Genomic DNA, 18,618 nt, shown 5'->3' on the forward strand with positions numbered 1-18,618 from the left:
CCTTGAAGTGTATCAAGAGCTATTGCTGAATAGTTATTTCTGCTGGTAGTAAACCCTGTACCGATTATGCTGCATTGCTGTATATGAAGGGAGAAACTCAACAAACTGCACACAAGGTGTTAGTGTCAGTCCTATGCAAAAAATCAAATTTCCCTTACTTATATGTCTTCTGTGTGTTACTTTCAGCATGCTATAATACATAAGCAAGTACCTGAAAAATTGGAAGATTTTATTTACTTTTGATATATTGAAGATATGCCAGTGAATAGAAAGAAATTGCATCACCTTGCACCAAGGAATTATTCATATTTAAGCTCACTTTCTTCCTCATTTTCATGCTGTTGTTATGGGTACTGGCCATGCCCCGTGCTGCCCCACTCATCATTTTTCTGCCTTTGGGTCAGGAACAGAGGCAGGACCAACCCAACAAAACACCAGCTGCCTTAAGGACCTAAAAAAGAAGTTATGACTGTATGATCATGTATTGGATTTGCATGGCAAGGTTTTGGTAACAGGGGGGCTACAGGGGTGGCTTCTGTGAGAAGCTTCTAGAAGCTTCCCCCATGTTGAATAGAGCCAATGCTGGCTCCAAGACGGACCTGCCGCTGGCCATGGCCACGGCAGTCAGCGATGGGAGTAGTGCCTCTGGGATAACAGATTTAAGAAGGGGAAAAAGTTTCTGTGCAAATGCAGCCAGAGAGAGGAGTGAGAACATGTAAGAGAACCCGGCAGACACCCAGGTCGGTGAAGAAGGAGGGGGAGGAGATGCTCCAGGCGCCAGAGCAGAGGTGCCCTGCAGCCCGTGGTGAAGACCCTGGTGAGGCAGGCTGTCCCCCTGCAGTCCATGGAGGTCCACGGTGGAGCAGATCTCCACCTGCAGCCTGTGGAGGACCCCACGCCGGAGCAAGTGGATGCACCTGAAGGAGGCTGTGACCCCATGAAGGGCCTGTGCTGGAGCAGGCTCCTGGCAGGACCTGTGACCACATGGAGAGAGAAGCCCACTCTGGGGCAGGTTTTCTGGCAGGACTTGTGACCCCGTGGGGGACCCACGCTGGAGCAGTCTGCTCCTGAAGGACTGCAGCCCATGGAAGGGACCCACACTGGAGCAGTTCATGAAGAAATGTAGCCTGTGAGAAGGACTCACGTTGGAGAAGTTCATGGAGAACTGTCTCCCATGGGAGGGACCCCACGCTGGAGCAGGGGAAGAGCATGAGGAGTTCTCCTCCTCAGGAGGAAGGAGACAACATGTGATGAACCGACTGCAACCCCCATTCCCGTCCCCCCTGTGCTACTGTGGGGGGAGGAGGTAGAGAACTCAGGAGTAAAGTTAAGCTGGGAAGAAGGGTAGGGTGGGGGGGAAGGTGTTTTAAGATTTTGTTTTATTTCTCATTATCCTACTCTTATTTTGATTGGTATTAAAATTAAACTAATTTCCCCAAGTTGAGTCTGTTTTGCCTGTGATGGTAATTGCTGAGTGATCACCCTGTCCTTATGAGTCTTTTGTTATATTTTCTCTCCTCTGTCCAGCTGAGGTGGGAAGGGATAGAGTGGCTTTGGTGGGCACCTGGTGTCCAGCCAGGGTCAACCCACCACAGGTCAAAGCTTCTGAATGACTATAATTCTGTTGTAACACAGGAAATTTTACCCTGCTTCCAGTTCATCTTAGGAAGTCACTACCAAGTGTAAAAGAGACTAAAGTTTCTGTTTTGAAGTTGTTCAGTTGCTTTCAACCCTTTATTTATGTTTACATTATTTCAAGGCAACCTGTTTTTCGTAGTTTAAAGTAGTTATATGAGAACAGATTTATTCTGGCACAGTACAGTACATAATGGGTGCCTATGGAACAGTACAAAGCAAGGCGAGTCAAACTTCCCAAGTCACACTTTCCAAGAATACATATCCAGCTTCTTGAGCCAGAGTTGATAGGCTCTCGTCGTATTTCTTATATTTCATCATATTTCTCATAACATATTTCATCGCCTCTCTCTGGCAGATTCTAATGGCTGTCTGGACAGCCAACCTATATCTCTACCAATACACGTGCTTGGGCATCAAAAACGTTAACTTGGAGAGACATCTTTGATTCCTTTCTTTCTCATGCTTTGCACATGCCTGCGGTTACAACTTCCTAATATTTGTGTCTTTGCTGATACCTTTTCTGTTTGGAACCACTAAAATTCTTACGAAGGACTGAGACCTGGGAGGAAGTGTTCAGTTGACACCCTTAATGCTTTTCCCTTATTTCTTACTAGAATCCTCTTTTTTTCACTATTCCTCGGTGTACTCTGATTTCTTCACAGTCTTTTTCATCACTCTTGTTGCATATTGTATCATTTCCATCTCTGACCTCTACCCTAACATAACATTGTGCTTTTTTTCTTAGACCACTTAGACTGCTTTTCTGAACCAGTTAATTCCCTTCTCCACAAGGTTAGCAATTAAATGGTATCTAGACTGAATAGCAATTGGAGCTCTCTGCTTGTCTTGTATTAGCTTGACAGCCAGACTTAACTAGCTCATCAAATCACCCACCAACTGTGTATGCAAGCCCTCAATGTTGTCATTTTTCTTTTGGTCCTATTGATTGTAACTTGGTGGTGTCTGTCACCATCCTTTTGGGTATTCTGCTTGACGAGACTTTTAGGATGACCATAACACAAATAAAATACATACATTTATGATGATATACATATGGCTTGTGTGTGGGGAAGAGAAGCAGCAGCCAGACAACCCAAAGGACCTCTGAATGTAGGGTGTTGCAGCATCTGTAGAGATGAGAAATATGCTACTGACTTCTCAGTTTTCCTGTATGACTGAAGGCTGTTCAGTTTACATACCTCTTTTTCATTTTAGAACAAATGATTAGAGGTAAATGTTGTCAAAATACACTGAATTTCTGAAATGGTTAGTCTCTCCTTATTACTACATCATCCACTTAACTTTATCTTTCAGCTCCACTTTGCTCTCTTGTTTTAGTGAGTGTCTCCTGCATTAGATGACTATTACATTTTTGCCAGCAATTACAGGGCCTGATTTCCACGTCCAGGTGTTCCTGGTATTTTTTCCTGTTCCTGTAGTGGTTTGGATTTGTTGGCAATGCTGACAAATCTGTAATAATGCCACAGTGTATAGCTGAAGGTTTTACATGGTTTGAGTAGGCTTACTAGCTTTATTGCAGGATTTACTCTTTATTTGGGTTTTCTGCTTTGGCAGAAGGGAACAATGCTATGTGAATAAAATGAAAGACAAGTTGAAAAGTGCTGAGGGATAAAACGTTGTGTCAGAATAACTATTCTGCAGCAGTTAAACCTTGTTGTTGTATACCACCAGAGATACCCAGAGACAGTGCAGGGCTTGAAGGATGTTGTAGTCTGACCCAGCAAGGCAGGCTTTTTGGTCTTATACCAAGTGGCAAAGTGCTTCTGCATTTTAAAACAACTATTTATTATAGTGGGTTAACCTACATAGCCTTTGTCATATTTGCTCTGGACATTCCTTGTACCGCTCCAGAAATTCTGAGAAAATTTCCAAACTGTATCTTCTTTAGTTAAAAATCTAAACTTTGCTTAATCTTAGAGTCTACATTTTTTTTCTTCTCTAGCGACCTCCACGGGAATACATAGGTGATACAGGTGATGACAAAGGCGTTCTTTGCTTTGAAGCTGTGTTGTACTTCAAGTCAGAACTTCTGTATAAAATTGTAAAAGTGAAAGGACGTTTTAAGAATTTATTTTTTTTTTTAATTTAAAGAATCTATATTAGGATTGCTGCAAAGGAAATGGGAAACTAATTGGTCTCTTAATGGTGTTATTCAGAGACTTGGTCTTTCTCAGCTTCAGCAAGAGATCTGCTCTACTGAGAAACCAGCAACATAGTGTGAAAAACCTGGTAGAACCAATAGGTACTTCTTTTTATAGGTGGTATCTCTTCAGAAACATAGAGTGCAGCCAGAAAGTGGCAGTAACAGATGTGCTTTCTCTTGTACTGGAACACAGCATTCTGTTTATCTCTGACAAGTGAAGGATATGTTGGACAAACTGCACTATTAAATACAGAAAGCCTTGTTTAGATAATGTTAGCGCTTTGACATAAATAGGGACAAGTTATTGAAACATGAGGCTGATAACATTCTGCCCTTAACTTTTCTGTACACAGAAAACAGATGTGTATTTTAGTGGCTTTATATTTAAATTTCTTTCTCCCCTGATTTTCATACATGACTTCTTTGGAAAGTAGAGCAGTAGGTGGATAATTTCTACCATATTTCTAGTTCGGGGGATGAAGAACATTGGTGCACTGGGAACTTTTTTCATTTTCTGTTCATTTTCTATTTCACAAACTTTTTTTTTTTTTTAATTAAGTACTGAAGTTCCTCCTTCAAGTCATATTCTTTGAATCCTCTAGTATGATTTTCTATCTCCTCCCTCTTTTTAAGTCCAGTTAGTCTAACTGGATATTTTTCCATCAGTATATGGTAAGTGCATTCTAAATGTTGCTGTTGTATATAGTAAAATGTAAAACTGTGTATTACTATTAAATCTGTAAAAGCTATGTAAAGTTAAGACTTAGCAGGCAGTGTGGAAGCAAAGGACTGAAGATACTAAATACCATGAAGTTTACTAATAGGGCTGATAAGCTGTTCACCTCCACTAAATTAACTTTTCATGAAGAAAAGTTCACATGAAAGTATGCTCTTAGTAACCTTAATGCAATAATCAAGTCCAGTCTGAATATTGGCCTCTTTAAATTGAACAGTAAGTCTTTTGAACCTTTATCATAAAGGATGTGGTTTGAGGGCAAAATATGAAACTCTTAGCCACTACCAATGCGAGTCTTGTACATTGCTAGTTATTATAGCAATTTGCTATGGATTTCATGAGAAATATTTAGGTAGCTCCGAGTGAAGATAATGGGTCATAAAGTGTATACATTGGGCCTAAATAATTTAAGCTTTGTATTGTGAGCTGTATTGTTTGGACATACTGAACTATATGGAAGAGCATGGTGATTCTGACACTAAGAGGTGGTGATGCATGGCTAGAAGGGAGAATAGCTTGTGCGCAGATGTACTTGTTTGGAAGTTGGATTATGTTATGTTCTCCTCTGAGTTTTACAATTACTTTCCCTTGGTTAAAGAATTTTACCCAAGTTTCACTGGATTGTCATCATCATTTATTTATTTATTTTTAATGGATAGGAAGACGTAAAACTCTCTTGTCTTCCTAATTGAGATCTACATGTCTATGTACTGCATTTAGGTTAACTGAGGAGCCACATGTACTGTGCACTGAGGTCGAGGAGTGACCTACATTTGATTAGCTGTCTGTAAGTAGGTCGTAGATAGGAGACAGGAATAGGGAACCTTTTACCTTTCCCAGGGCCAAGAGGTTTTTCAAATAGCTTTGTGTCAGATGTTAACATTACTCAATAACGTAATGAAAAGTAACTAAGACTTATTTTTATCATGGCTTGTAAGACATGGGTTCTCCACTCTGATTTCAAAGTTAGTATGAGTAAGAGTCTGAAATTACTTGACTGTAGCCAGCTGTTCCAAAAATGAACCGTGCATTCCAAGTTTATCTTTATTTTGCAGTCTTTCACTCTATAACTGTTTAATCTTCATAATAGCTCTTCTTTTGAAAGACTTGAGAAAAGTTATTGATACCAATCAATATGAACAAGTATGGTGATTACTCTAAACCATTCTGGTAACTGCTGTGAACAAGATGGGGAGAAGCATTCATAAATTTAAGAGTGGATTTTCTTCTAGGAAGAGACAGATTCAGGTAGTATTAGTAGAATTTTGTCTATCTGCCTGGCAACATTGGCTCACAAATTCACAATACAACACCCCAAAATTAATCTGCTACAGTAGCCCTTGGGCTTTTCCTCTTTCTCAGGACTCAACAGAAGTTTATACCCTATGCACATCAGATGAAGTAATAGATGAAGCCTAAGTCTTCATTCCTGTTCGTGTTAGGATAGACTGAGGTTTGCCATTTAAGTTTCTTTAAATTTTAGACTCTAAACCTTCTGTTAACTATTTGATTTTTGCCTTTTTATTTCCGGTGTCCCCTCTATTTAAACTGGCAATTTTATTTCACCTGTAAAGAGTAGATCTGGGATCATGTTCTTCCATATCTGTTGTAAATAATTAACACAAAGAAATAATTTAGCTGCTCTGCAGTGTGTTTATCTTTTACAAATGATCCTTTGACTGGTTAATCATTTGACAGACCTGCTAATTTTCTTTAATTTCTCCTATTCCATGGAATTGTATTATTTGAAATTTTTGCTAATGATGTTTAAATTTCCTCACAGCTTTCGAGTTATTCATACGCATCTTACCAGTTGTACTTGAAATGCCTCTTTAGCTGATTTTGTTTGGAATCTCCATAGTCTGACAAAAATCTCTGGTAAGGCAGAATAACTTGAGACTCTCTATTTAAATAAATTGTCCCATCCACCCCCACCTGTCCTTATAATATGTGCATTCCTTCTAAGGACTTTATTGTGGTTTTTACTTCTATAGATGCCTTTGCATTTCTTACTCCTGATTTGGTGCTTTGTAGTGGTAATGGCTGTTGATGTTGATAAATCTTTCACCTTCTATGTTTAATCTATGTGTTATTTATTACTGTAATTATAGTAACTTTTTGAGCAAAGTATCATATAATTATAGTTATCATACAGTTAACAATACTCCCACTTTCTGCTCTAAAAGTAGTTGTACTATGAGCTAATTGTCCAAAGCATGGAAGTTGCTTTCTCTAGACCTTGCCTTTTGTTCAGTTTTATACAGAGAAATGAAATCTTCTATAACTATTTTATTACTATTTATAACTAGCTTCTGTTGACCAATATTGAAAAAGTGAATGTGTCAAATTCAGGATTAAATAACGATATTTATATTTTAACTTCCCTGTTGTCTTTCAAACCTTGTTTCTTTTCAGTTTTACTGACGCTGTCTTTGAGATGATTGCATGTCAGCATTGTCCTCATTCTGCCATTTTTTCTAATATCATTATGTGATTGTCATAACCTTAGTTTGAAAGAACTTTGCTGATATATTTTTGCACATAGCTGCTTATAATTTGGAGATCTGCATAATTTAACCTCCCTTTTTATAATACAACATGTTTACACATCTAAAGCAGTAGTCATATGAGGAAGTCTAAGTGCTTTACAAATTTTATATGAGTTCAATCTGTTACCCTGCTGTACAGAAACGGATTTCAGTTCCCCTGCCCCATTGTACAAAAAGGAAACCAAGGGACTAGTACGGACTTGCCCAAAGTCAGACGGCAAATACATATTTTGAAACTAAGAATTGGACCTTTTTTGCCTATAGGTAATCTCAAATATTTTGTATCACTTCTTCACATTGCTATTCAATTCCTTTTTTTTGTATGATCTTTTCATTCATGGGATGGTCAATCTTGTGCTAGATTAGGTAGGGCACAGAGTCTGTACTAAGAGTCTGGGGAAGGGGAGTGACTGTATGGGCTATATAATATAGACGTTGCCATAGTGCCATAGTAAACTATCAGAAGACTACTACAGAAAATAAATAGAAATTGTTTTAGTTGATAATGTGCACATACTGTTACCGTGAAATAAAACATTTTTTTTTTAATATGGTCTAACCAAATATTTAGGTCTAAAAAAATTCATTGTGTTTTGAGGCAACAAATCAATGAGTTGCTAGAGAAATTGAGCTTGTCAGTGGTCTTATATTTGAATAAAGGCTGGAAATTGACATTATTTTTGCTTTTTGAAATGTGATTTTAAAAATGGCTAGATTTTGGAAAAAATGTCCGATTTTTCTAGGTTGTGGTAGGAAAGATAGGCAATTTTCCTAGACTTTGCTCTTCCTTTCTTGGCACTTTGGTTTCACTGCAAGACAGACATAATTGATTATTAGTGGTTTTATATCTTTTAGTGCTTGTGGGACCATATTGCAGTCTATCAATAATAGGTAAGTGTATACAAAGTTCACTTTTGGTCACTTGGAAGAACAGCTCCTCCTCCTTTGGGCAGGTGCTTTGTTCTTTGATGTTTGCTGTCCTTGTAATCAGTGACTTGGCTTACCTTCAGTTTCTTTAGATTGATCTCCCAAGTCTTCAATATATGGCTTCACAAGTTGTACAAGGTGCTTAACTTTTCCTTAATAGTCTTGACATTCCTACTGAAGAAGATGACAGTTTCATTTCATTTCATGTCACTTCTAAAGTGTCCAATCTGCCTATTTCGGCTTTTATAAATTTTCTGGTTTGTACCTTGAGAAGAAAGCAAGGTATTCTAGAAAGTTGGAGCTATAGAATAGAAAATGTTGCTGGCAACAGGATCTTGAAATTCCCTTTCCTGAAGTTGACGGGAATACAAGGAGTCTGTGCATGATGGAGATTTTAAGTCTAATGCTAGTGTCACCTAAGCTACTCTCTATATATCCTGTATAGTTTTCTGCATGGGAGCAGTGTTCCTTCTGCCTCTTGAAGGTATACTGTCTTCCAAATAAGAACTCATGATTTACTGGGACATGTATTTTACGTAAATTTGTTTTTTTGGATTACATGCTGGAACTCCGATTTGCCCTCTTCCCCTATGGACAGGCTTCCAGGTAATTGTCCCTAATCACTGGGTGACAGTTCCTACCTGCGCAGTTATACACGTTGACAAGTCTGCACAGAAATCATGTGGTAACTTGTGAGCCCTCTTCAGAAGAGAGGTTGACAGGCTTAACGACCACGATTTTGGATTTGGGTGCCTGAAATATTAACGAATCCTCTGTTGTTTTGTGTCTGTGCTTCAGTTCTCTCTGTTCATTCCTCACAGGGACAGGACAAATTTTGGAAATCTCCTGTTGTGGTGATTGAGAAAACAGTTGCTTTACAATGAACAGTTACAGTTTATCATTGTGTGCGTTTTTTTTTTTTTTTTTTAATGACAGGTGTAGATTTCTGAAAACCATGAGAATCCTTTTGGCCTGGAAATCTTCCCTTTGGAGGAAATACTGGAAACTGGCGTTTTAACTGTAGACTGGGATATTTAAAGGGAAAGTCTTGCATTCACACCTGATAACGAAGACAGTAGACTTTACTAACATGCTTTTCTTGTTTTAACTAGTTTTGAGTTAACCTGCCCTTAAATATTTTTATGAATGCAGGATTTTTCTGATTCTCTCTAAAACCAAGACAGACTATTGCTAGAAGTCATAAAATAGTTCAAAATGCTAGAAATTTCCAAGTGCTTCCGTTGTAGTTCAAATACACTCCAAATTCCTGTACCCTCTGCCAATATCAATAAGCAAAAAACTTTGTCTAGCAGGGGGCAAGGTTGGAAGTTGGAGAACAAATGCTTCAGGCAAATAGCCTGTTAGTTAACACTAAAGACAGAGGTTAGCACAGTATCAGGCAGGATCTCAGGGGAAGGATGGCACCCTGGAGTGTAAGACTTTTTAAGGCCTGGTTTTGCATACAATAACTGTGCATTTAACATAAATGTGACTGAAATTGTAATGTAAGTACAAAATGTGCAATGTTTTATTCATGAGGGAAAAATAATTGTAGAAGTGATAAGCTAATGTTAGGTGCTTGTATCTTTATAAATAAAAGTGGCCTTTTTTAAAGGTGCTGACCATCCACTGTCTTAATGGCTATGCAGGAGCATTAAGAGTCAGGTAAATGTCAGGTCATTTTGATGTAGGCACCTAAATATGGACTCCATGTGCTAAGAGGTTCTTTTTCTGTTGCACCTACCTGGCTTTTTTCACACATTAGGACTTTGTTTGAAATTTGAAATTCCTCAGTACAGGGTATGGTCCTTCCGTATGTTTGTGCTGTTTCTGCAGATTGGAACTTCCAAAACAGATGGCTTGAAGATTCTGAAGAATCAGACTTGGACACCCTTTCTTAAAAGTCTACAAAACACATTATTTAATTATTGTAGTGATGACGACTGAGTGTGGAGGAAGACTTGGGGGAGTAGAGTCCAGCCTTCTCTTGCTCCTGTCTCCTCCCACACTGATTACCTTATGTACTCTTTTACTTATTCTTTGGAACGGTTTCCGATTTTTTTGCTCCTTCTGATTATTTTTTAGTGTAAAAACCAGGTGTCAAATACTGTGTTATATTTGTCAACATTGATTTTACATTCTAAGTTTAGATGATCAGTGGAATACAAACAATAATACATTTTATTTTGAAGCAACATTTCTTACAAAAATAATTTTTTTGAGGGATAAAGATGCATTGCTGGGATCTTGGCTGATTTTTAATATATTGAAAAATGGAAAGAGGATGCGTAGGAAAGCTGTACCTCCTTGCCTGCTCCCATAGGCGATGAAAATGATTGATGCTTGTCATGCTCAGCTTGATGCTTTCCTCTTATAAGAAGATCTCGGAGCTGCTAATTTTTTACTTCCAGTGGCTTAAATGGAAGCTGGTGAGATGTTTCTTTTTGTGACCTTGGGAAGAGCTAAAATCTCCTTGTATTTATAAACTAGACAGGAAAGAAGAAGATTTGAGCACTACTGAGGCAACTTTGTGTAACTGTCTACTAATAGGTGTAGTCAAGGGAAGTTAAATAGCTTGCTTTAGAACATAGCTTGAGAGTGTATGGTAATGAAAGCTGTAGTGACAACTTGTTCTCAATTAGCAGCTATTTTCTTGCGTGCTGCTACTCAGACAAATTTTCAGGGGAAAAAATGGAAGAGAGTGGGGATGATTGACCAGCCTAATGCATCATGATAACTGCTAATAAAAATAAAGAAGTGGTCACTCAAGCGTCCTCATCTCCATAGGAGGCCAGCATAACTGCATCTTTAGCATAATCCTGCTACCCTTTGTTAAAGCATCCTCTGCTTCTGGGAAGAGAAGTATTTATTGCAACATATTCCCAAGGAAAAACGGGATTTTGAATTTATGCTTTTTCATCTGATCTGCTCCCCTTGGAACAAATACATTCCCAGCAAATCCTACAAGAGACTTTGCTTCAAACACAGCAGAAAGCGCAGACTGAGCAACTTTTTCTAATTAAAAAACCCCTCAAAGGTCACTCTTAACTGATGAGATTTACACCATCACATTCAATTCATTAAACTAAAACTGTAACAGAAGTTCAGAAAGGTCTGTTAGGTGGCTGCCTGTCTGTTGTCTCCTGCTGTATTTGAATCCCTTGCAAGGAAGAGAAAAAGGGCACAGCATTTGCGTTTTGTAAGGTAGCACATGTCATAGCTGTGAGCTGGGTGATCCCTTGTCCTAGGCTTGCTCAGGATTTATTTCCCTATACTGAGAAAGCTGAGTGAGAATACTCACAGAGAATATAAACTCTGTGTTTTTTTTCCATTGTTTTTTGTTGTTGTGTTGTTCTGTTTTCTTTTAGCTGTGCTCCTGTAGTCCAAGGCCACCTCCAAGGCTTCCCACTCTCCGAGTTGAATGGCCGCAGGCAGCTCATTATCATGACTTGTGTTGCTGTCTTCAGCATTTTAAAAAGTCTTTTTCTATTTCTTCAGCAATAAGAGTGTAGTCATCTGCACTGTGACTCTTAACCCTTTTAAAAAGAATTTCTGTAAAAATCGTCCGTCAAGGGCCTCAGCATGGGCTGTACGTGCTCTTGCTGTAAAACAAGCACACCACCTAGCTTGATGAGTACCTGGAGAAAACTGTAGTTGCTAGTATGTGCTGGCAGGGTCCCTAGCCAGGGCACTGGCGTGGATTCTTAGCCTGGCTGTATGGCAAGAATATTGAGAAATAGATCAGAGTATTTCAGTTGGAAGGGACTGACAGTGATCATCTAGTCCAATACGAGGAAAGTCACTTTAATTCTCTCCTTTCCTTTCCCCTTGTATACTGTCTCTCCCCTTTCTGGCACTTCAGCCTGTAAAATCTTTTAGATTCAGCCTGACACAGACTTACTGGAGAGGCTGATGAAGCTGCCCCTGACCTTCAGTGCTGCCCTGAGTAGGGCATGTTTTAAGGTGATGGGATGCTGTTTTGTCTACTCACCTGTACAGCCCTCCATCCCATTCACAGCACACCCTGCTAGACACCTCTTTTAATTTCATCTTTGAATCCTTGTAAATACTGCAGGAATTTAATAATTCATGCCGGTTTATCCTGAACTGCAGAACATTGTTTCTGTGTGACTGGAGTAGGAGTTTAAGTAAGTTGTGTGTGTGGAACAAGAGCCCTACTGCAAGCAGGTTGTATTGCTGCCAGTCTCACTTGCTTAGCAGCGGGAATGCTGCCAAAGCACAGACATCATATAAAACCAACTGTAGCCATCAACCACGGCTGCTTGGGCAGTATCAATCAATGAATTCAATATCAATGTGGTCTTTTTGCGTTTTGTATGAAATGTAAGTACTGAGCTGTAGCTTAGGCCTGTGGAAACTTTGGATCAGCTTTCTCCAAGGTCTGCCTGTTTTCCGTGGAAGACTCTGCTTTGAGATGGTTCATTCATGAGAAGAGAGAGATTTTTCACTACTTTAGAAGAGTGATTTTAATGTTTGCTGTATCCCGGAGATTGGTGTTGTGACAAGGGCGGCTGAACGTCGTATGGATCTCTTGAGCTGTCATTATTTATTGGCTGAAATATTAAAGCAAATCATCACAGACTTCATGCTGATCTAATATGCAGGGCCAAAGTTCGTAACAGAATTGCTGTATATGTAGTTCTATAGAGAAAAACAGGTTTTTGGAGAGGAGTAGGGCCGTCAGTGTGATTTAATCTCTACGTAGTTTTCAGATGGAGTCCTTTTTTCTTGTTCTGATGTTTGGAAAGCGTGGGTGAACTGATGTGATTTTTTTTTCTTTTTTTTTTTTTTCCTATTAGTTGGAGAGAATCAGGTGGCAGGAGATACAGTTGCAACTCCTTGCTCCCTTTCCTACCTACTTCTGTAGAAACCAGAGGAAGAGCTGCTGTAACAAGTTAGGGCAACAATACATTGCTGATAGTTCATTATATTCTTGAAATAAACATGTGTTGAAGTAAGGTAGTAATTAAGGACTGGCTGACAATAGCATGCTTGTTTGTCTTTAAAGTAAGAACTTGTGTCTTGTTTAATGAAGGGTTTACAATGGTATTTAGGTTTTGTGCATGAAGTTCAGGTTAGATGTGTATTCTGATGAATATGGATAAATTGAATAAACTGAGAGGAGGATCTTTGGGATAAATTAAAAACATCTTGGATGCCCTTTGTCTTAAGGATGTCTGTGCTTTGGGACAGACAGGGTAGGCAAGGTAGTTTAACCTGTGCCGGGTTCCTTGCTGTTGTGGTCAAGAGTGTCACTAGCAAGTGATCTGCTTAGTGTTTCCATTGGCACAGTACACAGCAGGCACTGCACTGCAGAGGGACGTTCAGACTCTTACTGTTTAGATGGAGAGGGAATAATGTTGCTCAGTGTTACTTCACACTACTGAAAAATGTAAATGTTGGGGAATAAATCCCATTCTTACAGATGAATTCATGCATTCACTTCCCAATCTCATGACATTGAGTGGCTTTTGGGTGAAAAATGTTTATTTGAAAATACAAAGAGTAAAAAAGATGCATTCTGGACTTGATCACTCACTGTGTTTCTGAGTACCTGGAAGACTTTTATGGCATGTTTAATGTTGCATCAAATCTTCTCTACCTACTGCTCATGTTTACCTGCCTGTTTGTGTTTATAATAAAATCTCAAACATCTGTTTTATTTTAGGAACTATGTTACTATTCCAAGATACAGTACCACAGATAAGAGTTGATCTTTGTGTCAGGAGTCTCAATATTTTTCACTTTTTGTGTCTTGTCTACTTTTAAAGAATGAGAAATAGAGGAAATCTAACAGAGTATTGAGTTTCTTGACTGCTGTGGGAATATGAAATTATTTTCTACTCTTATACAAAAAAAACCTTCTGCGTTGACTTTAATGGGATTAGTCACTGTGCAGAGCTTCTGAAGACAGAGCACTAGTGATTTGCATCAATTCCATCCAATTCACTGATTCATCTGAATAATTTGATTCATCCTTCTTCAGAGAAAGAAAATACAGGAAAAAATACCAAAATGATCATGCATTCTTTCAAACAGTCAATATGCAATAAGACTTCCTCAGCCTTTTCATTTGAAACTAAGTGTAAGCAGATTTAGCTTCAACTCTTCCAAGAACTTAATGGACACCCACTCTTCAGGACTCTAAAATGTGTACCAATGTTGAAAAATAATTTTTTTAAAATGAAATTTAAAAGTTGAAATGACAAGGGTAAGTCATGAGAGTGTGTATTGCCTCCTTCCCTCCCATACCCCCATGTACTTAATAGAATAAACTTGGAAAAACAACTGAGGTAAAACACGATAAAAAATGTCTACTTTGTGATAAGTTTTTTGCATGTATATCTTCTAGAACATTTTATTTACTTTCCTGGTCCTCATATGATGGTAATTCTTTTCCAAGTATGATGGTTTTGATTCTGTATGTATGTATATGCCTTTTTTTACTCATAGTTCCAGTTCTTGCTTGTCAAAATTTGAAGCAGCTCTCTCGCATCTCCTGTTTTTATTTTCTATAGAATTGTGAGCATCTCAAATCTGATTGCCATTCTCTGAACTAACTCTAACTTTATCAAATCTTTCCACAGTTCTGCAGTCATAGAGTTCTTGAGTTTCCCTGTTTATCCTCTGTGGTTTCTTCTTTAGCTTATATAAGAATGTACAGTTTCACTGGCTTTATTTACCTCTCCATTACAAATTTTTTTTTAAAGTGAATGCACCAGTCTGTCCAGTGTCCTGTGGCAAGGGATGTCCATTAGCTAGATTTAGAAGTGGGATGTCCTTTGCTCGGCTGTTTTGTTCTCAATTATGCCATTGCACTAAAGAGAAATGGCTGTCTTTAGTATTGCATCCTAAGTGTATAGGTTCTTGTTTCAGTCATGAAGCTGAGAGAGGAACATATTTGGGCTAACTGAATCAAAGATTAAACTTATGGATATTTTAGCTTTTGTATTTATTGCAGGTAATTAAAGTGTATAGTGAAGATGATACTAGCAGAGCTTTGGAAGTACCAAGTGATATAACAGCCAGGGATGTATGTCAGCTGTTGATATTGAAGAACCACTATATTGATGACCACAGCTGGACTCTGTTTGAACAACTTACCCACACAGGTTTAGGTAAGGCTAATACTATACAATGGTATGGCAGTAAATAAGGTGTTTGGTTTTCATTTTCAGGTAGAAGTACAATTGTATTAGAAAAACTTGGAAGCAAAATGATGGGAGGGCGTATGTGAATTTGTTCTTTTGGGGGTTTGTTCCTTCTGTTTCTCTTTTTTTGAAAGCATGGCTGGCTATAAAGTACATTTTGTCATAGTATATTTGCCTCACACTGCTTGATCTGCCTCTGTAAGAGTGATTTGGAAGACACTGACTGTTAAGGTTCTTACTGCAAATTCTTCCTTGCTTTTCTTTGGCAGTTCTTCCTCTTTTACTAGTATTTCCTGCTTATCTCTAGCAAGACTTGGGTTATTTTCATTGCAAATAAAATCTTTGCTGTTTCCAACACACCTGAATGAAATCTCTGATGTGAAGGACAGAAAGCGGTTACACAGTGCTATTCTATCTGGACAATAGGACTCAGTCTTCGGAAGCAATATCAGAATAGGCTGTCAGTATTTTCCTTCAATACAGTCAGTTTGGGTAGGACTACTTAAAAAGCAAAAGAAAACCATTCTTCTAAACTTCCAGTTATGGACCAATGAATTGTGTTGAAGTTACTTTATGCTTAGTATTTTAAGTTGCTGGAAATGAAATGCTCTGAACTCCTTCCACATCATCAGTGTTCCTCTAATGTAAAACCCCCCTTTTTCTATTACACAGTTTAAAAGGTGTACTCTGTGGTTTCAGATTACAGCTATGATTTTAACTTCTGGTCTCTGTTCCTTTTTGTAGTGTATAGACCTAATTTTGCAGTATCAAAACACATTAAGACAAATTAAATATAGGGAGAAAGGGGATGTTTGCAGAGATGTAAAAAATGCAGAACACAGGAAAGACTTCACTCAGCAAAAGATGAGTTTAGAAGCCCACTGCTAGAATGTAGTGCTGAATTGATACTCTAGTCAGACAATCTTACTTCCTTTTGCAGCGCTATGTTTCAGTATTGTATTGTGTTTCATTTTGATAGGGAATTATATCAGAAAAATCTACTAGAAGACAAATGCCATAAAAAATATGGTTTTAATTTCATGTCACTCAAAGTTTCCATATTATTCTTGAACTTTGCACTGTACTACGGTTACCAAAGGTAGTACTACTTCTGCAATGTCAAGGGCAGTTCCAGCTGCTAGTGCAAAGTGTGGCTTAAGAAAGAGGATGGTTTGGGGGCCTTCCTGCATTCTAAAATACACTGAAAACTCCTTGGAGTCCTTAATTCTCAGAAGAGTCTGCACTGGTACCTGGTAATTCCAGTACTGTTGATTTAAAAAAACCCACACACCATCAACAAAACCCCAAACAACCCCCCCCCCGCCCCCAACACACACCCTGGATATTTATATGTGAGTGAAAGCTATTGTTAAACTCCCTTTCTGTGTATGTATCTAGGGAATCTGGACTCGTGCAGTTGTGTAAAATAAACTTGACTGTGCATCTCTGACTGTATTATGTTTAACAGCCATATTTTAAAGATGAACTACAAAAGCTAAAACTGTTTTCTGCCCTTTTCTGCACCTTTATCCTATGAAGGCAGCCACAAACGTTTTTCAAATTTTTTTTTCTTGCTTTGTAACATTTCAAAGATATTTATAACCTTTTGCACTGAACGTATCAGTTGTAAGATGCTTCCAGCCCAGAGTAAGGTCAGAGTTAAATCTGGGTCGAGGCTATAAATGACTGACTGCTACAGAAGAGGAGGTATAAAAATGGCTTTAGACAACACTACTATATAAATAGTAGAAGTGTTTTCTGTATTTTATAGTGTGGCTGGTGTTTAAATAGTGTAGCAACTATTGAAGACACTTTTGACAATCCATGCCAGAACAATAGTGGCACTGTTTCTCTAGGTTTATTTATTTGCACAATACGCTTTTTGTCAAGTAGTGTGTTTGCTTCAATCTGAAGGATTTCTTGGAAGATTTCAATATCAAATCATTAGTGAAGTTGCTTTTCCTAAGATTCTGAAATTCTCAAAATTGCTGGCATGCAGGTCTGAAGACCTGCATTCACCATATGGTCTTCTGATTGCTCCAGCTGCTTTAAGCATAATTTTAGAAAAGGTGAATTTTTCGTTTTTAAAATAAAATTATTTCCTAGATGATGAGGATGGCAATTCAGCATTAGTAGCCAAGGAAAGGAATAACTTGAGATATAATCTATTTATTTTTTTTTAATAATACTGAATAATAATAATGGATTTATTTTTATGATACTGTTAGATCTGGTTTTGTTTGAAAGGTTTAACATACTGATCTCGACTTGCTTTAAGTATATTCTTAAGCACTGAATGAGTAGCGTGGAAAAATATTTTTCAAATGATGATTTAGTTTTGGACTGTTTGCTATTTATTACTCTGTTGTATGTTTTACCCATGGAAATTTGGTCAGTCTTTTTCTGCTCCCAAGTTAAACGAATGGATATAGAAAGGAGAAGTACCGTGAGTGAGCGTGTGTGTCTGTGTAAATTCCAGTATGATGGGAATTAATAATTCATTCATCAATTAGTGAACATTTTCTTTAATATCTAACAGCTGTCTGAATACTCCTGAATTAGATATAATTGCATGAATCTTAGTGAGCTGAGCACAGCGTTCTGCTTTTAATCAAGACAGACATTAATTACATCACCGGAGTGTGACTTTATTGCTGTGTGGAGGTATCTGCATGTGAAGGTTAAAAAAAGAAAAAAAAAAAACTCCCACCTAAAAGAAAACATGAAACCACGGTCTGTATACTCCTGTTTTCACAAACCTCTATGCCCTTTATTGTGAAGCTGTATTATTGAACATTAACCATGGTTGCGTCCTCGCTGCTTTGCACAACAAGCGCTGAACTTGTGGTGTTGACTCGGGGCGAGTGGGCAGGTGAGGTGGTTCCTCCACCTGCGCTGCTTCCCCGGGGTGCTGGCCGGTGCACCCCATCTGCCTGCCGTGGGGCGCCCACGCTGTGCGCAGCCCGCTGCTGCCGCCTCATCGCCCGGGGTGCTCAGCCTTCCTACCCGCTCCGAAGTTTTGCGGGAGCCTGGGCTCCAAATACAACGATTATTACAGCGCTATAAATCGCAATATATTTCAGAACTGTGTGCTTCTGGTATGTGTCCTGTTTGTCCGAAGCTATTGAATTCAAAGAAATTCTTGGATGTTTTTCACCTTGTCTAAGATTATTGAAGGCAGCTGAGGTATGCCTAGATTTGGATGATGCCATGTCATCCCTGCTACTAGGTACCTTGGTGCTGGAGTCCCATACTTCCACTGCAATTCCCCTGTACAGGGCAGGTGGTGAAAACAGAACAGTTTTCCATAGCTGTTCTCCTTTTCAAGGAAAGTACTGTCTTCATCCTGAAATTTTTCCATTTCTAGTGAGAAATTTTTGTTTTGACAAAACAGGCACATTGTTGTTGTGTTTCAGTCTCTCATTTTGATTT

At 38.5% G+C, this 18,618-nt stretch overlaps 1 protein-coding gene across 1 annotated transcript in view; it reads left to right on the top strand.

The window, feature by feature from the left end:
- Positions 1-18,618, top strand: part of GRB14 (growth factor receptor bound protein 14) — a 67,158-nt gene that overhangs the window by 22,924 nt on the left and 25,616 nt on the right. The window contains exon 3 of the mRNA XM_075029338.1: positions 14,997-15,153. Coding sequence (XP_074885439.1) covers positions 14,997-15,153 — 157 coding nt within the window. The remainder of the gene's footprint in view (positions 1-14,996; positions 15,154-18,618) is intronic.

The sequence above is a fragment of the Buteo buteo genome, chromosome 5, assembly GCF_964188355.1.
Source record: "Buteo buteo chromosome 5, bButBut1.hap1.1, whole genome shotgun sequence".
Lineage (NCBI taxonomy): Eukaryota > Metazoa > Chordata > Aves > Accipitriformes > Accipitridae > Buteo > Buteo buteo.